This window comes from Tauraco erythrolophus, chromosome 2 (assembly GCF_009769465.1).
Source record: "Tauraco erythrolophus isolate bTauEry1 chromosome 2, bTauEry1.pri, whole genome shotgun sequence".
Lineage (NCBI taxonomy): Eukaryota > Metazoa > Chordata > Aves > Musophagiformes > Musophagidae > Tauraco > Tauraco erythrolophus.
Window position 1 is genome coordinate 9,906,141 of NC_141466.1, and position 20,636 is coordinate 9,926,776.

General features: G+C 40.7%; 1 protein-coding gene across 1 annotated transcript in view; it reads right to left on the bottom strand.

Annotated features, from left to right (window-relative positions):
• LAMA2 (laminin subunit alpha 2) overlaps window positions 1–20,636 on the bottom strand; it is a 303,089-nt gene that overhangs the window by 224,134 nt on the left and 58,319 nt on the right. The window contains exons 5-9 of the mRNA XM_086631963.1: window positions 18,344–18,523; window positions 15,957–16,046; window positions 13,566–13,683; window positions 11,685–11,863; window positions 10,131–10,230 (exon numbers count right to left, since the gene is read on the bottom strand). Of these exons, the coding sequence (XP_086488089.1) occupies window positions 10,131–10,230; window positions 11,685–11,863; window positions 13,566–13,683; window positions 15,957–16,046; window positions 18,344–18,523 (667 nt within the window). The remainder of the gene's footprint in view (window positions 1–10,130; window positions 10,231–11,684; window positions 11,864–13,565; window positions 13,684–15,956; window positions 16,047–18,343; window positions 18,524–20,636) is intronic.

Sequence of the window (20,636 nt, forward strand, 5' to 3'; positions counted from 1 at the left end):
CTCACAAATTAAGTGTCTGCCAACTCAAATTCAATTAAATGTCTTAGTATGGAACAACTTTCAAATACTCGTTTAAATCTATAGCCTCTCTGCCACTGCCCAGTCAGTCCATTTTTTTAGTTCCTCATCATGAACCTTCTCTTCTCTAGCTCTTTCTTTTCTCTGCAGATAAGCAAGAGAGACCAGGATTGGAAACCACTGTGATCAGCCCAGCAATCCCCTTTCTTATGCAGTATAGACAGTAGTGGATATCCTTAGGTGTACCATCTATCAAGAGACTTCACACTTCACAACAGAGAAAGGAAGCCATAGAGACTACGCTGTCATATGTTCTTCCAGCTCTTATGCTTGGTGATACAGTTAGTCTGTGTATTTTATTTGGCTAAATACATCCTTCTTTCATTTACAGAACTTGCAAGATCTAGGCTCCCATTGTACTACACAGTATGTAAATTCCTGCCAGTATCCCTCTGGTTATCTGTGACTGGGCTTCTATATTCTATATATCTGTGACTTGGCATATTATGTCAATAGCCTAATTACGTGTCGATTTAAGGCAGACGTTTCAGGACTTTCTTTTGTTGTTGTTGTTGTAATGAACAAACATTTCAGCAGAAGCACATCTTTTGCTTTTGGTCTACTACTTCATAGGCCTTGTTTAAATGGGGCTTTATCTGGTAAAGCAGTTCTTCCCTGTTTTCCACCTGAATATTATCAGTTTCTGTCCTAACTTTGAGTCTCTGGAGGCTTTGAAAGTTCATCGTAGAGGATGAGTCATCTTCCAATATGAGTTTTATCGGTCAGTTCTCTCCTAGACTGCCAGTCTTTCAAAATTGCACAAAAATAAATGCATTCAAAAGCACACACCAGACTCTTGAAAAAACTGCAATCCTAAGACTGGCCTCCGCCATTTTCGCTCCTGTTCAACAGTGCATACGTTCAAGAAATGTTCGCATGGAAGTCAGTGGGACTGCTTGCTGAGCAAAGTACTGTGAAGTCTGAATAAAGACGGAGATGTCTGAATCTTATTTACCCTACAATATCTGAGAAAGTTTTTCAGCAAAAATAAACATCTGTCATTGGGATTATATTGTACAAAAAGAGGCAACAGGGAAAAAAGTTCACGGCAGCTGAGTCACAAAACTCTGCCGGTTTCCAAACCTTACAGCTCTTGCAGGTGCTTAAAAGCCAAGTAAAATGGCTATTTGCTAAAATCTAGCCACTACAGCTTGGCACAAGAGTACTGATTCACTGAGAAAGCCTAATTACTGAAGTACAGAGTAGTTCTGAATGTATAGGTTCCACCTTTGCTTCTGTATGGACAATTGCAGGTGATCGCAATAACAGTGACGGTCAAGTTTATCTATTATTAGGACGGACTGGACATAGGTAGACAAGTTGAGTTTTAAAATTATTGCCTTTCAGTTACAAAACCTAGAGATATTTTCACGGATTTATTTTATCAGTACCACAGTTTGTAAACACACCATGATGTATTATAAGTTTCTGGCTCTATTTTTCTATATTGCTCACGAACAGACCATATAACATTGCTATGAAAGAATATTTGAAAGCATTCCTGGAGATTCAAAACCAAAACTATATTATACAAACTATATATAGAATAATAATATTTCATTTCAGAATGCCAAGTAAAACATGTGAGGACAAAGTTATACTAGGCTAATCAAAATGGAAATGATACATACTTAATATATAAAAATACTTCTTTTCTCCTGAAACAATGCCTGGTCAATTATAAAGTGACTCCTTTATCTATTGTAACCTCATGACGACTACAGCATGGCATAATTTAAAGCCTCTTGTTGCACTTCCATCGATATACCAGTTATTACGCTATTTGTTACAATTTTCAATTTTCATAGATTTCATAGATTTCTAGGTTGGAAAAGACCTTAGAGATCATCGAGTCCAACCATCCCTAATCCCCATTAAACCATATCGCTAAGTAGATCATCCACCCTATTCTTAAACACATCCAGGGATGGGGACTCAACCACCTCCCTGGGCAGCCTATTCCAGTGGCTGACAACCCTTTCAGAGAAGAAATACTTCCTAACATCCAACCTGAATCTCCCCTGACTAAACTTATGCCCATTTCCTCTTGTTCTATCACCCAACACTAACGTAAAGAGCCCTTCCCCTACCTGCCCACCATCCCTTCTCAAGTATTTGTAGGCTGTAATCAGGTCTCCCCTCAGCCTCCTCGACTCCAGGCTAAACAGCCCCAACTCCCTCAGCCACTCCCCATAAGTTTTGTTTTTCAACCCTTTGACCAGTTTAGTTGCCCTTCTTTGGACTCGCTCCAGGAGCTCAATATCTCTCTTAAAGCGAGGGGCCCAAAACTGGACACAATATTCCAGGTGCGGCCTCACCAGTGCCAAGTACAGGGGCAGGATCACTTCCCTGCTCCTGCTGGTCACACTATTCTTGATACACGCCAGTATCCCATTGGCCTTTTTGGCCACCTGGGCACACTGCTGGCTCATATCAAGCCGGTAGTCAACCAAGACCCCCAGGTCCTTCTCCACCAGGCAGCTCTCCAGCCACTCTTCCCCGAGCCTATAGCAATGCTTGGGGTTTTTATACCCCAAGTGAAGGACTCTGCACTTGGCCTTATTAAAGCTCATGCCATTGGCCTCAGCCCAACGATCCAGTCTGTTCAAATCCCTCTGAAGGGCCTCCCTACCCTCGAGCAGATCGACACAGCCTCCCAGCTTGGTGTCGTCCGCAAACTTACTGAGGGTACATTCAATCCCCTCATCCAGGTCATTGATAAAGATGTTAAACAGAACTGGACCCAGCACTGAGTCCTGGGGAACCCCACTGGTGACCGGCCTCCAGCCGGATTTAGCCCCATTTACCACCACTCTTTGGGCTCGGCCATCCAGCCAGTTTTTAACCCAAAGGAGGGTGTGCCTATCCAGGCCAGCAGTTATCAGTTTCTCAACCAGAACACTATGAGAAACTGTATCAAAGGCTTTACTGAGGTCAAGGAAAACTACATCCACAGCCCTTCCCTCGTCAACCAGGCGGGTCACCCTGTCATAGAAGGTGATCAGGTTTGATTGGCAAGACCTGCCTTTCATAAACCCATGTTGACTGGGCCTGATCACCCGGTTAACCTGTATGTGCTCATTAATAGCACTCAAGATAACCTGTTCCATGACTTTGCCCGTCACCGAGGTCAAACTGACAGGCCTGTCAGGCCTTTAACTGTTGCTCACCTACAGTATTCAAGCACACAGAGAATGTACAGCCTCCAGCTTTATTTTCCTTGAGAACTGTTCATGGTGACTTTATATCCCCAGTGATTTTCCTTATTATCGTATTTTTAATCTTCCCAACTCATCTGCTTACCACGCATTTCAGAAGCATATTCCCATCGTACACCAAGCAAACAATTTCTCCTTAAATAATCAAGCAGCAAACTCTGATTGATCTGAGATGTATTTCAACCTACCCAGTGTGCATTCAGTCTAGTTCATAGGTGAACAGGTAGATTCCTTCAGTCAGATCATGCTTTTCAGCCTTTCCTTTATGAAGGCTCCCCAGTGCTTCAAACCCAACTGCGGCCCAGGGTGAGCAGAGTACAGTAAAAGAATTTTCTCAAAGTATTGAATATAAATTTGAGGGGAAAAAAAAGCCAAAAGTGACAGTTTTATGCTAAAAATTATATCCAGACCTGTTTTTGATTCTAACACAATGTCTTCCATTACCACAAAAAATCTTTCCTTACAAGAAAAATTAAAAAGTCTTTTTCTTTCAACTAGCACTACCCTATCTTTTCTGTTGAATACATTACTGTCACAAACCTGGTCCACTGGTCCAAACACTATAATCAAACATAATGTGCAATAACTAAACGGTTTTCCTAATGTGTTGGAACCTTATTTAGCACAACAAGAAGTAAAGAAAAGCAAATAAACAGAAAGAACAAGAAGCAAAGAACAGGACCATTGTAGGCAGAATGGCTGCAAAGCCCAGTTATATGTAAAGCTGATTTATTTTTTTTCATATGGTCTTAAATGGGTAAATAATCAGAACTGTCTTCTGGCCACTCTCTAGGTAGAGCAAACAGTCCACTTCTCATGGGACTCCCAAGACTCAGCAGGACACAAAACAACTGGTTTCAGGAACAAATGCATGGGCTACTTTGAGAAGGAAATTCCATATATGATGACTGTTATCTAAATAACACTTGTTGTGCTTGTTATATATGAGAAGAAATAGTTTAAACACACAGAATAACCCCCATAGCAAATAAGGTGGAAAGAGGAGAGACATCAAGGGGTTTAAAAAGCAATAAAGGTAAACAATTATTTCATGTGTTACAAACAGCAGATTCAACAGAGATTAAGAATACTCTAATGTGCTCAAAAGCAACAGGACTCTAATCAATTGTGGTCAACTAAGCCGAGTTTCAGGAAGATCAGAAGAAGATGGTTACAGTCAAGACAGAAAATTATGAGTTTTAATTCTGTGAAGAGAACAAAAGGACTCTCTGGTTCTCAGGACTAGAGGAACTGCTGAAGTATGATGTGTTTGAATGCCTAGGGCTAGATGAGTAGAAAAGCCCACTTGCTCATAAAGGTAAAAGGAGGGAAAACACGAGAGAGAGAATCTAATTTTGGATATGTTATCTTTAGGATGGTGGCATGATGCATTCCTTGATTTATCAGAAAGACACAGAAAACCCTAATCTTTAGATTAAATGGATGGAGACAATAGAGAAAAAGCAAGAAAGGAAAGGAAGGGTCCTAGAGAGGTCCAGAAAAGAGGCAAGCCAAGAATTTACCAGAAAGAAGATCAGAGGACTAAAAAGGTAGAAGAAGATACCAGAAGCAATGCCTTAAAGCACAGTGCCATGCAGTCAGATTCAGAAAGTCTAAGCTGATTTAGAAAGCAACCGTGAGATGGTTTAGATCTGTTGAATGCTCAAGAGGCCAGAATAAGACATTATGTCCTAATGACACTATTACTGACAACCAAACAAGATGGAAAAATGCCTTTAACTTTTTGCTTCCCTCTTCCCACGAGAGAAGAGCTGACAGCCCATTAACTGCCTTTCAGCTCCAGGCCCCTGGAGAATAACCCGCTCCAGCAGCCAGCACGGGAGGTGTGAAAAGAAAGTCTGCAGCAGGGACAGACAGGAACCCAGAGACCAGGCAGCTGCCTAACACGCAAGTGTTAGGATTGCGTTTCTTTGAATCACAGAATCACCGAATGTTAGGGATTGGAAGGGACCTCAAAGGATCATCTAGTCCAATCCCCCTGCCTGAGCAGGACCACCTAGATCAGATCACACAAGAACGCGTCCAGGCGGGTTTTGAACATCTCCAGAGAAGGAGACTCCACAACCTCTCTGGGCAGCCTGTTCCAGTGTTCTATTACCCTTACTGGGAAGAAGTTCTTCCTCATGTTTAAGCGGAACCTCCTATGTTCCAGCTTATATCCATTTCCCCTTGTCCTGTCATTGGAGGGCACTGAGAAGAGCCTGGCTCCATCCTCATGGCAGTCACCCTTTACATACTTATAAACATTAATGAGGTCCCCCCTCAGTCTCCTCTTCTCCAAGCTAAAGAAACCCAGCTCCCTCAGCCTTTCCTCATAAGGGAGATGCTCCACTCCCTTCATCATCTTTGTGGCCCTGCGCTGGACTCTCTCAAGCAGTTCCTTGTCCTTCTTGAACTGAGGAGCCCAGAACTGGACACAATATTCCAGATGCAGCCTCACCAGGGCAGAGTAGAGGGGGAGGAGAACCTCTCTCAACCTACTAACCACACGCCTTCTAATACACCCCAGGATGCCATTGGCCTTCTTGGCCACAAGGGCACATTGCTGGCTCATGGTCATCCTGCTGTCCACCAGGACCCCCAGGCCCCTTTCTCCTGTGCTGTTCCCCAACAGTTCATTCCCCAACTTGTACTGGTACATGGGGTGGTTCTTACCCAGATGCAAGACTCTACACTTGCCCTCATTGTATTTCATTACATTTCTCCCTGCCCAACTCTCCAGCCTGTCCAGGTCTCTCTGAATGGCAGCACAGCCTTCAGGTGTGTCAGCCACTCCTCCCAGTTTAGTGTCATCAGCAAACTTGCTGACCATGCACTCTATCCCCTCACCCAAGTCATCGATGAATATGTTAAACAATACAGGTCCCAGTACTGATCCTTGAGGGACTCCACTGGATACAGGCCTCCAACTGGACTCTGTCCCATTGACCACTACTCTTTGACTTCTATCCTTCAGCCAGTTCACAATCCACCTCACTATCTGATCATCCAGACCACACTTCCTCAGTTTAGCTGTGAGGATGCTGTGGGAGACTGTGTCAAATGCTTTACTGAAGTCAAGATAGACCACATCCACTGCTCTACCATCATCCGCCCACTGGTGATGTCCTCATAAAAGGCTGTCAGGTTTGTCAAGCACGACTTCCCCTTAGTGAAGCCATGTTGACTGCTCCTAATGACCCTCTTATCCTTGATATGCCTAGAGACAGCACCAAGGATAAGTTGTTCCATTATCTTTCCAGGGATGGAGGTGAGGCTGACCGGTCTATAGTTACCTGGGTCTTCATTCTTGCCCTTTTTGAAGACCAGAGTGACATTTGCTTTCCTCCAGTCCTCAGGCACCTCTCCCGTTCTCCACGATTTAGCAAAGATGATGGCGAGTGGCCTGGCAATGACATCTGCCAGCTCCCTCAGCACCCACGGGTGCATCCCATCAGGACCTATGGACTTATGGATGGCCAGGTTGCTTAACTGGTCCCTAACCAAGTCCTCATCAACCAGGGTAGACTCCTCCTCTATCCTAACTTCCTCAGGAGCCTCAGGGTTCCGGAGCTCATCAGGATAGCCTCCACCAGTACAGACTGAGGCAAAGAAGGCATTCAGTAACTCTGCCTTCTTCTTATCCTCTGTCACCAGGGCACCCTCCTCATTCACCAGTGGGCCTACATTGCCTCTAGTGTTAGTTTTATCTGCAATGTATTTGAAGAAGCCCTTTCTGTTGTCCTTGACCTTTCTTGCAAGGTTTAATTCCAAGGAGGTCTTAGCTTTCCTAGTTGCCTCCCTACATCCTCTGACAGCAGACCTATATTCCTCCCAAGTGGCCTGCCCCTCCTTCCAAGATCTGTACGCTCTCTTTTTCCACTTGAGTTTGCCCAACAGTTCCCCATTTAACCATGCAGGTCTCTTGGTGCCCTTTCTTGACTTCCTACCTGTTGGAATGCACCGGTCTGAGCTCAGAAAAAGAGGTCCTTGAAGGCTAACCAACTATCTTGGGCCCCTATACCTTCTAGTACTCTGTCCCATGGGATTTCTCCTAGCAATTGTTTGAAAAGATCAAAGTTGGCCCTACTCAAGTCCAGGGTTCTAGTTCTGCTAGATATTCTCTTCCTGCCACATGAAGTAATCATCCTTCCATCTCGAAACTGTAGTCAGTATTTCACAAAAGAACTGAATGTCAGTAGTGGCAAACGTTTAAATAGAAGTTATCCTGTTTAATAGTATGAGAGGTTTCTCTGTTGGATTAAGTTTGTCATCTGTAACCTGCACACTCTCACCCACAGCTTTGGTACAAGCATCACACGGACTTGCTGTGTTTTTTCTCCAGCTTTGGGATTCATCCTCACTTCTACTTCTACTGTGTTTCCTATCAATCCACATTATGTACTGTACCGGGTGTCCACGCCCAGGCACTGGTGGAGGGTGCTGCAGGGTGGAGAGGAGAGGTCGGGGCTGCCCTGTGCCAGACACAGGCAGGTCCAGACAGCTCCAATGGACCCACTGCAGGGCATGGCTGAGCCCCTTGGCCAGACAGGTTGGAGAAGGTCAGAGAAGGAGTGGGAGGAGGTACTCCTTGCAGTGGAGCAGATTCTCCTCTAGCCCCTGGAGTGGACCATGCTGGAGCAGATATCCACACTGCTGCCCATGGAGGACACCATGAAGGAACAGGTGGACATTTCCTGAAGGAACTACGTCCCACGGAGAACCCATGGTGGAGAAGATTTTTCTCCTAAAGGATGGCAGCCTGTGGGAAGGGCTCATGCTGGAGCTAGGGAAAAGTGTGAGAAAGGAGCAGCAGAGAGGAACCATTATGACCACAACCCCCATTCCCCATCCCTCTGCACCACTTGTGGTGGTGGGGAGGAGGTAGAGGAGTTGGGAATGAAGGAGTGAAGTTGAGCCTGGAAAAAATGGAGGGAGAGGCCCGGAGTGAGGTGTTGTTTTAATTTTTGTTTGTGCTTGTAATTATCTGATTTTATTTAAATTGGCAATACGTTTAATTAATTTTCATGGTATCATAGAATGGTTTAGGTTGGAAGGGACCCTTAAAGGTCACCGAGTCCAACCCCTTGCAATGAGCAGGAGGACATCTTCAACTAGATCAGGTTGCTCAGAGCCCTGTCCAACCTGACCTTGAATATTTCCAGGTACAGAGCATCTACCACCTCTCTGGGCAACTTTTTGCAGTTTTTCACCCTCACTGTAAAAAAAATTCTTCCTTATATCTAGTCTGAGTCTACCCTCTTTAAGTTTACCCCTTGTCCTATCGCAACAAGCCCTACTAAGAAGTCTGTCTCCATCTTTCTTAAAAGCCCCCTTTAAGTACTGAAAGGCTGCAGTAAGGTCTCCCCAGAGCCTTCTCTTCTCCAGGCTGAACAACCCCAACTCTCTCAGCCTTTCCTCACAGGAGAGGTGCTCCAGCCCTTGGATCATATTTGCAGCCCTCCTCTGGACCCGTTCCAACAGGTCCCTGTCTTTCCTGCGCTGAGGACTCCAGAGCTGAACACAGTATTCCAGGTGGGGTCTCACGAGAGCAGAGTAGAGGGGCAGAATCACTTCCTCGACCGGCTGGCCACACTTCTTCTGATACAGCCCAAGATATGGTTGGCTTTCTGAGCTGCCAGCGCACATTGCTGGCTCATGTTGAGCTTCTCATCCACCTGCACTCCCAAGTCCTTTTCCTCAGGACTGCTCTCAATCCATTCTCCACCCAGCCTGTACTTGTGTTTGGGATTGCCCCGACCCACATGTAGGACCTTGCACTTGGCCTTGTTGAACTTCATGAAGTAATTGGTAAGCAATCTCCTCTTCTTTATCCTGATCTATTAGCTGCTTCATCTTACTTTCTCCCTCTATTCTGCTGAGAAGGGCAGTGAGAGAGGTCTGGGTGGGCAGCCAGAGTCAGCCAAGGTCAACCCACCGTACATACCACGTGACAGGAATCTGGCTGTATCATTGCGTCATTTTATTGAACGGATGTAATCAGTATATTTTTGTTATATTAGATTTTACACATCTGAGCCCTGTATTTACATCTCTGCTCTCCTGTTTTTATGTTCCATTGATCTCTATTTAAAAAAAGATTGCTACAACATCTCTTGCCAATAGATTGTAATCAGCCCGATTAAAATATCTCTTAAGAATTGGCCTTGAGTTTTGTTGTTGTCTTCCTACAGTATTTTCAGTAGTTTGTCAAAAAAAGAACAAGAATAATATGGCAATCCATTGTTTCCAAAGCACAAGGCAGCAGTTTATTCTCTATTTGAAGGCAGCTTTTATAGGGCTATGGTAAACAGCTTGCAATCCTACATTAATAATACAGATGGCATGTAAATATGACACCTTTCAAAGATTTTTTCCTAGGTTTCAAATGGAACTATGCTTAGAGAATAAAAGAGATTAAAACAGGTTCATGGCTGGACTCGATGATTTTAAAGGTCTTTTCCAACCTAAATGATTTTATGAGTCTACGATTATGGTTGAACTAGTTTTCATCTCCGCAGTAAAAGAAGAAAGCTCTTTAAAGCACAAAATTCTCCAACATGTTCCATGGAGCACACTATTCCGAACATACACAAGTTTGCAAGCCATGAATCTGAAAGAAGCCTCAGCAAATTTAAGAATATAAAACCTGAGTTTCCAAACAAAAGTATTGTAAGAATGTAGGTGGATTATTGTTTGCATAAGTAAACTTTAAAAAAACTGCTGTTTTTTTATTTTTTAAGAGAGAGTACAGGGAAGGACAAATATGATTCAGCTTTTCTTTGACCACTGCTGAACTTAAGCTTTAATATTATTATCTTTTAGGGATTTTACCTCCTTCTGCATGTTTCTCATCTTTGACACAGGTTTCATGTAAAGACCCATTTGGATCACAAGAACATGGCTGGCATGGATCAGGGCTATCTGGCAATACCTATGAAAACAGAGAGATTACAAAACAAAATCTTACCTTCAATAATTGCAAACTTTTATTTACTTCTTAAACAAAACATAGGAGAGAGCTACATTCTGTCTAGGTAGCTTGCACTTTAACAAAAATGAGATTGCTGCCAAAGTTAATGCATGCAGTCTAGGTATTAAAGTTACATTTTAGATTTTACTTAGAAACATGTTAAGTGATTTAGATATAAATAAGTTTTCAACTAAAAAAAACATGTAGAGATTATAACAGACACTTGTATAACTGAAATCAATAAATGCAATGAAGTAGATTTTAAGCATTCACTATCTAAAGTAATATTGACAAACAGTTCAACATGGCCATGGCTGAACTACTCATGACCAAATCATGGTCAACATGATTCAAAAAAATAACTAAAGTTAGTTAGTCAGTAACTGAACAAAAAGGGTCAGTGAAGAAAAGTTAACATTAGACAATGAAACAATTTGTTTCATTCTTGAAAAAGTTACCTCGATCAAACTTAAACCTTAGTCTAGTATCACACTGGGAATATAAATTTGAAGTTCTGCATAAACTAAGTATATATACATACTATAGATACACTTTACGTAAGCATATACAGAACATCCCTATCAGTTGGATGATAACCTGATTCAGAGGAAAATAACAGGTAATTGCCTTTCCGTTAAAGAGACCAGTACTCCTTTTCTCAAGCTCTAAGGCTAAAACCAGTATACTAGGGAGATGATTGTAATTATTGTTATTTGTTCCTGTTTTCCTGTGTTTGAGGTTTGAACACCAATGAGGCTGAAGGCCACGATTTACCTAACTGAAACTATACGTATAAAATCCCATGGATTTAAGCACACACTAACAGCACAGTTATCTGAAGCTCAGGCACAGCCCATGCTGCCAATACTTAATATAAGATACATCTTCTGACAGCTACAACTTAGATGAAAATACAGCCTTATATGATGAAACAAACAAACAAAAACATTCCCACTCTACTAAAAATGAAAGGCATTCGTGGGCCATTATAGAATTTCAGTAGTTATTAATTCTACACTACATTTTAAAAATAAAAATTACAGACTCTCTTTCTCCAATATCAAATGTAGCAATATTTCTTTCATCTTTGATAACAAATCTTGGAATTCATTACTGACGCAAAAGTTTTGTTTACAGAACCACATCCTCCTTTAAATTAAACTGAAACACTAGCTGGAGGCCCTGACCTCAAGTGCATTCCTTCCTATCAACACGATGCACTTTCATATTTCTGTAAGTGTTAACTTTACGGATTTCCAGCTGGGAAAGACAACTACTGCAGTGTCAGAATTAGAAGTTAACCTTCACAAAATGGCAGTCCAAATTGCAGCATCTCTTTTTAATAACTCCCCATGTTGAAGCGACGGTTTGAACTCCGCGCAATACAATGAAGGGACAGCAGGACACGCATTTACCCCTTTAGGTCTGAAGTAACCGTCGATGCAGGTCTCGCAGTTTATGCCACTGGTGTGGCTTGTACAATTCACACACACTCCACCCCCGATGTATTCTCCATGGACATTCAAACTCTGATTTCTGTCTGCGACATCCTGATCATAGTAACACTCCTCGGTCTTCCCATGACAGTTGCATGCTATAAGAGAAGGAACTTAGTTAGGGAACACTTTCTGGATAGAGAGGCCACACTGTTACTAAGGTATGATCTTTGAGGTCCCTTCCAACCCTAACCATTCTATGATTCTATTAGAAACAGTTGTTCAACATTTTATCATTGGTGCTGCTCACACTGTAACTCACAGCATATCCAAGCACTAATTTATTACTTCAGCTGTAAAACGTAATGTGGCTCAGTCACAAACGCAGCCTGGAATTCTGTATATTGTATTTTGTTCTCAATGTTTCATCTGGAGAAGCATGGAAGCAGACAAGTATAGTCTAATTATGTTGTTCTTGTTTTGGTTTGGTTTGTTTTTTTGTCTGTTGAAAGTGATAGTCCAGAAACCTTTTGGTGGTTGACCACACATACGGTTTAGGAAAGAGCTAATTTAAAATACTAGAGGAAGCAGCAGAATGGTATGAGTAAATTAAAATATTTTCCATGAAAGATAAAAGACATCCTAAAATGTTCCACATATGACCATATAAGGACTGGGTCAAAACAAAGAGATTCCCAATCTTAAAACTTCTTGAGAAGTTCAGATTTGAATGCTTAGGCTTCAGTTCCACATACAGGAGAGTTACTTTAATAATCTGTTGCTGTGAAAGTGAGGTGGCTTACTCTCTGCCTTCCCCTGTAGTATTAAAACATCCAAATTTTATTTTAAATATAAAGAAAAATTTTAATTTCATCAGCATTACAATTCACATCTGAAACAGATCCCAGGGATCTGTTTCCACCATAAAAGTACAATTCACCGAGGGTTGAACAAGGCATAAGAAGTGTCTCAAAAATTAAATATGAAAATAAATGCAGCCTGATAACCATTGCAGAATGCATTCCCAGTTTAGACACAGTCCCTACCAAAACAAAGACCTCTGTGACCAAAGTTTACAGGACACAAATACGCAATTACTACTTTTAATATAGGGATACCTGTTTCTTTATATTTATTTTTATGCACTCATGGTAAAACTGTAGAGGCAATTCTACAATTGAATAAACACTTCCATGTAATGGAGCACTAGATTTTATTATGTTCAGAAATGCAAGTGGTATGTGACCTTTGGAAGCAAGATGTTAAAGTTCAGTTATAACTATCTTACTACAGTAAATATGAAAATGAAATTCCCACCCTGTGGGAAGGTGATATTTCAAGGTATGTTTCATTCCATGTTGGAAAACTAGATACATTGATTTTTCCATTAAAAACATCAGAAACTCAAATTGCATTTTGATCATGTGAAAATATTTTGTTTCAGCAGGCTGAACATTATAATACATAAAAGTGTCATTTATACAGAAATCAAGCAGTTAAACTTTAATATAATGAAAAATCTGTAAAAAAAGATTTTTTACTTCTCAGGATACAGTCCTGTTTACTTTACCAAAAAAACCCCACTACAATAATAAAAATTAAACAAGTCAAAATGATTTTTTATGCAGTATTCTACCAATATCATCTCGTTACACTAAAATATTCTCAGCTGAATGAAACCCCAATTCTACATTTAGTTATTCTGTTAAATTTTTTGAGCCAGCCTAAGTAAGTGAACAACTGATTCATAAACAAATGTCATTAGAAAAAAAAAATCAATTACAAAATCATGTAGGACCGGATTTCAGTTTTCACTAGCAGTTGCAATAAACCTTCTCTTCTGTACCACTTTCAACTTACGTTCACATTCGTGCTTAACCAGGAAAGTGCCAGCGTGCCAAGGCTTTTGATTGAAACCGGGACAACACCGATCACATGTCTCTCCACATGTGTTGTGCTCACACTGACAGACGGATTTCTAATTTAAAAGAAAGACAAATATTTACACAATGTGATGATTGGAAGAATCTGTCCATGTACATAATCTGCATTCCAGTTCAAATTAGGAAAACATTAAAATTAAGAATGGCTACACTCTGTAATTCCTCTGTTTATCCATTTTTAGTCATTTACGGACCCTGCACTCACCAAGTAAGTGAGAGACAAAGAGTGTGTTTAACTTCTATAGCTCTATTTTAAGAAAACAGCCATGGTGCAAAGGAAGATAGTCGGCCAAAGAACCTAAGGAGAATCTAACATAGGAGAATCTAATTCCAACTGGCTGAAGAAAGGAGGATGGGAGAATGAAAGTTCCCCATTACAACAAATAAGTCAAAATGCTGGTAGCCCTCTGATACAGTTTCACATTACAGGAAAACTGATGTGCTAGCTAGTTTATGCTAGAAGGAGTGAGCCAATCTCTCCCCTTCTCTTGGATGTAGCAATCCTGCAGCTGTAGAGCAAAATCAATTCTGCTGGTTGATCCATTAAAAATTATCTTTTAACTTGAGCATTAACTTTTTACTGGATGATTCAACTCATCACGTAACCTTCTTACTGCATAACTAATTCTACAAGAGGGATAGCAGAAGTTTATAAACTAACAGATGCCAGCAGGACCACCCTTTCAGTGGCTTTTCAGTTCCTCAGCAGAACACCTTATTTCCAGCTTAGTCCCAGCATGAAAATATTGCTGTAGGGAACACCCAAATTCTCTGAGCCACAGGCGTAGCTTGTTAAAGACAGAAGAAATGGTAGTTTGGATAACCGAGGAGCAAAACTTGCCTTCCCAATAGTTATTCAGTGGAGGGGATTATCTGTGGTCCTTGTGAAGCCACTCAAGGTCAAAGCAGCAAGCTAACCTGGAGAAATTCAGTGGCTCACAGGACAAAGCATAAATCTTGAAAAACAAGGTTAAGTTAAATAACACTGCAGACAAAAAAAGCAGTAAATTCAAGCAAGTTTATTCTTCGTAATACTAGGGGAAAGGTTCATTGTGCAAACTAGAGTCATGATGTTTATAACCCAAAGCCCACCTATTTTCATAAGGCTCAGACTAAAGAGTATCCCTGGAGAGCTAAACCAAATAATCCAAATCTCTTATGGCTTCAGTTGTTTCACTTATGCTATTTTTTATTCTGATTAGACAACAAATACATATTTGCCATCCCACAAAACAAGATACCACATTTGTCAAAATGCCTTTATTTTATCTACTAGCCAAACTATCTGAACTGAAGCACATATTCATTGGATTAACAGCAGGTATTTTCTGAGGCAGGCCCAACCCCAACAGATGGCTCTGAGACAATGCTGCAGCTTGATAACTAAGGCCATCTGAAACAATAGTTCAACACTTGCTACACACATCATCACAGAAAAGGCTTAGAAGAATTAAACCAAGGAGTCTGTAAAATTTTCACAAGGATCCATGGAAACTGCTTAGAACTGTAAGTGCATTGTCTGCAAGATTTCTTCCAGTTTGGTTGGTTTCTTAATCAGTATCTACACAATGGTTTAATGTCATATACCAACAAGATTTTCTGCTAAATCCTACAAAGCTCCTACTTAAGTGAAAAGTATATTTAGAAATCCCACTCTGCGGCACATTAGTAATACTATACTAGTAGATTGGAAATTTCGTATCAGTGATAATATCTACGTGCATGTGTATAGATTTGAACCATCAGTAACAAATTATATTTCTATATTTCAACTATATTGGTTATGTGTTTATTAATGGTGTAAAAAGAAAGCTACAAGTTGGAAGAAATTCTAAACAGCTCATGATTTTCTAGACTAGCTTGACTGATCACTCAATTAATGTTTCCTGCATAATAAACGCGCCATTCTAGAGCCATCATTTGTTTGCAAGTATCGATTAAATACTTGACAGTCATTTAGGAAACACCTTGATTAATACCAACACGAAAAAGAAAGACTGACTGCTAGTGTTCACCTCTACAGCTACGTAATGTAACCCAAATTTCTGTTGTTTCTAAGACACTTTCAATGTGGACTAAATTACATGCAACCTATTCTTTCATTTCAGAGAAAGCCTCCGTTGACATTGTACGAATGTTTATTATTCTGGTTGCCAGCACTGTTTCACGCTGGCACTGCTTCTGACTGTTCTTCTGAGTGAAGAACAGACAAATTCACAGAACTCTGAGGAAAATCAAGATTTTTCTTCTCATGTTCCACCCAATGAATAAGGCACATTAAAAAAAAAAAATAAAGAAAAATACATACATTGGTTGCTGGATCCGGTGGACAAGCCTTCGCATGGCCTGAACATATACACATGCCTCCAACAGAGATATCTTTTATAGAATAGTAATACTGTAAGACAAAACAGAAATTGAATTGCTAAGTGGATTGTAAAATGCAGGTGCCAAGCTGCAGAACTCATTTCTAGAGATAAAAACGTCAAGTCCTGTTTTATTTCTTTTTTGATCTATTACAAATATAGCAGACGGTGCAATCCAAGCTGCGTCTTGATCAAGAGATTCAGACTTAGTGAAAGAAAGAGTATAAATCGGCACAGCTCCATTTGTTTGAAGTCACAAGAGCCATGTCAATTTATACACAGCACACACCAAACCTGAGCATAGGAAAAGGCTATGTGCACACTGGATAATGAAAAAGCAAATGCTATAGAATTTATTATTTTCAGAAAACATGAAAAGGAAAAGGCATGATGATGAGGAGAAGAGAAAGGCTAGAAAAAAAATGAAGAGAGAATCACCTTTGTTCATCTTAGCTGGGTCTTCCTTGGGCATTCACTGGACTGTGGAAAGACCTGTTTTTCACTATGGCCTTTTGAATGACTACAGAATAGTCTTCATCACTGAGATTTAAATAACTTTTGATCTGTTGCTCGGTCATTTGACCATTTCTGGTTTTTCTTTGGTGGGGATTAATAGCCCTAACCAGAAAGCAGGATGCAAAGATATTTCTAATCACGTATTATGACATCTGTGATAAGTGAATCTCACATGACAGCTTGCCCATTTTCAACTGTTTTGGTAAGGGTCATGTAACACCCTAACAACTGGTTAATCAAAACAAACATATGTTATTTCCAAATTTTGCTGTTTCTGTGTTCAACCTCTTTTTCAGATCATTAATAAATACATTAAGCAAAACAGGAGCTCATATAACACATAATTAATCTTCTACCACACAGAAAATGTATCATTTGTGGCTACCCTTTGTCTCTTGTTGTTGTGGCATAGTGGCTTATCTGCTGTCTTCTATAGGGAAAGCTGGACTAGGACGCCAAGCAGCAGTTGCTCCTTGTTCCTTTGAGGACAGCCTCATGATGAGATGCCATACATAAGCTCTTGTTCTTTGTTGGTTTGAGAAATCTGTGGATCATCCTGCACTAGGTTTTCATGCGTATATCGTGATTTTTAAAGTGTGAATTCAATTTTGTGTTTCTGTTCACTTAGGATCGGATTACTAAATGTGCACACTAAGTTTCCACGATTAGTGAGGCTGCAATAACTGCACTCAACTGGAAGGGTTTGGGGTTTGTAACATAAAACAGAACCTCACATTCCAAACTTTCAGAAATAGCCAGCATTCTATGTATTTAGAGGAAGAAACGGAAACCAGAAATGGGGAACAGAAGAAGCAAATTGTCTTTGCGGTTATCCACCATTGATAAATGATATTAACTAAAGCCAAGAATAACAATACTTGCTCTTCATAACAGGACTTATTATAGTGGTACTCTAAACTTTCCAAAAGAAAAATAAAATGGCCAACAGAAAGAAGAAGTGAGTAGAATGAAAACTCTGGATGTGTTTAAGAAAAGCGGGGATGAACTACTTAAGGATATGGTTTAATGGGGATTAGGGACGGTTGGACTGGATGATCTCTAAGGTCTTTTCCAACCTAGAAAATCTATGAAATCTATGAAAAAATGTGGAAAGGTATACATCCCCCAAAACAGCTTTTAAGAATGCTTAGTAGAAAAATAAGAGGAAAAATAGAATAACACACAACATTTGAGCAGCAGGAAAACAGGAAGATGCGTCATAGGAAGAAAGCACAGCTTGCAGAAAGAGAGGGGAGTGTGCACACACAAAGAACAGAGAAGACTAAGGTATGGTGTGAGTATGAGGGCTGCATCCATTCTTTCAAGCTAAAGCACAACGTAAAAATTTTACTACTAGCAACAATCCTATAATAGTGCTAAAAGCATTGCATTCAGGCCCTACTACTACTTACAGTACCACTAGTAGAAATTCTACTCAAAGTAAGTGTTCAAAGAATGTTAAAGGTAGCAAAGGATTGAGCAGCAGAAGAGGCAAGAGAGGATTATCTAACAGCAACCAGTTGCCAATTACCTGCATCGGAATGTTTGCAGCCAAACGAGCTGTGTGCTTCTGTTAATCACCATTTTATGCATGTTAATAGCACCATTAAGCAGAAAAGACAAAATTGTTACTTCTCCTATAGAGAAGGTAACAAAATACTGTGAAGAGAGAATTGTCTAACACCAGGATTTTGACAGATAACAGGTATTCATCATCTCCCAAAATGTCCTATGGCAAACAAAGGCAGATACAGCATTTACCAGTGTAAGAGAACTTCTACACACACGTTTCTACTGTCCTGCCAGAACTTACCCTCCGTGTAACAATGGGATCAATTTCATTCGGATCTTTGTGTGCAAACATCATTAGATCAGCATTTAGTGTCCGTATCCTCTGAAATCTCAGGCGAATAAAGCGAGCAGAGGTGAATTCTAGCAATACCCGTGAAGGATCATCAGCACTAGGCCGTCCATTAATTAGAGAAGTGTGAATCTGAAGAGAGAATTATTAAAGCAATAAGAAATTAGATGACAGCAATGCCGACATGATTATGCCAACAAACATCATTAAAGGCACTGCATGAATGCCTTTGTAAACATAAAATGTCTTCCTTAGAAAACAGATTTCCCCAAAAAATATTACATGTCCCCACAGGCACCAGTTATGGAGAGGCTTTAGAGTAAAAATGTTTTCAGCAAAGGAAAATCAGCTACAGAACGACCATAGCACAAACTGCATATGTGTACAAAGGCCCTACAATAGTGTCCATGCTTCAGGCAACTCATTTCTCCTCGTCTAAAATAGGTATTTTCAAGCTATTGAACGAGCAAGGGGCTCAAAATTTTTGAGTTAAAAGAATGGATCCTTGGAATGAGACTCAGAATTCAACAGGGGTTAGTTGCACCTTTTAGAGCGGTCATCATCAAAAGACTTTTGAACTAGGTGTTTTCTGAAGCCAGGATAAGGTAACTTTTGAAATACTGAAAATTGCAACAGCCAGATGAGACAAAATAAGCATTCACAAGCATCTCCCCTTTCCCACTATCTCTTCACACAATACATCATTTCCTTTGAATCGTGTTCTCAGCAAGTTGAAGAAATTTCCTGGGTTGCAATTGTTTTCACCAGGTCCCTAAGGAAAGTCTTTATCACTTCTGAGAACTCTGTTCAGCACTTGTTTTTCCAAAGACACTACCAATCTCTGCTTACACTGTGGTTTCTGTAAAGATTGCCACCCTTTCTCTGCCTGCCCTAACTTAAGTCTAGAATTATTCTAGGTAAGTGTGCTCTGTGGCTCTTTCATAAAGAGACTCTCTGACCCCAATTGCAGCATCAAGGGCAATGCAACTAAAATAAGCAAACTTTCTCCCCTCCTGTCTTTTTATCTGATCATGGCATACATTAGCTGTGATTCAATAAAATAAAACAGATGGGCTGCTACAGAATTGTTCTTGGAAAAGGCCCACAAGAAGAATGTCAGGTATAGCAAAATATTGTTAATGAGCACCTAGGGGGAGGGAGGAAAGAAACCATGAATTTTCCTGTATTTTGAAGTGTTACATTCTAATTTGGGCATTTTTATTACAGGCAGGTACACTGAAAGATGTTCAGATATTGAGCCAAACGTGTAACATTAGAATGAGTACGAGAACTATTCATTCTTTGCAATGAACATGTTGGGCACCTTACCTCAGCGCTCTGAGCGAGTGGTCAGGCCACACAGCCATCTTCTATCAGTGAACATGATCATATCACCACTGTTTTACTCAAACAGCTGCACACAGAATTCCAGCTGGCACACACCCAGCAGTGGCTGCCTCACACCGAGAAAAGAGACAGCAAATCTACTGCTCCCAGCAACGCAGTAGCTCTACCTTTCCTGGAGTTTTCGCAGGTGCTGGATGGAAGGCTTATTGAACAACTGCTGTCTTGCACTGGCCATGTGATACCATTAACTTATTTATTTTCACTATCAACAGGGAAAGCCTAAACCTCATTACGCCCAGCATCCTGCTCCACTGTATCCACAGGTACACAAAATCACTGGGAGCCACTCTGCCAGGAGCAACTATCAGTCCTATCTTGCCTAAGTATGAATCGGCACCTCTAGGCTTCTGCCACGTTGCCTCCAGGAATAGCTGATACTGCTACCTCCTCCTGAGATCATAAAAACACTCTCACTTCGAGCTCTGACTAAATTTTGCTCCTGACTACAAGTAATTAAGCTAAGGGAGACAGCTGGCTGGAGACGAACAGAGTAAAATGCTATGAAAAAGACAAGATACAAACAAAAGGTTATAAAAACAAAAAACAGAGAAAGCAAGGAGGAGCTCCTGAATGAGAAATGTCTGGCTAGAAGCAGGACAAAACCACACGACTGGAGAGAGCAAGCTGCTCAAGTCCCCAGTGAAAAGAGAGGAAACCATGTGTGGAGAGTAAACTTCAAAAGAAGTGTGGAGATGGTGGCAATAGGTCTAACGGAAATTGATAGATCCTTCCAAAAGAAGTAATATTTTAGTAAGAACACATGCCTGAAGACTTCTTTGCATAATATTTACCTGTGAGCAAGGAAGTACATTTCTTTTGAGTATTTTTTCATACCGTC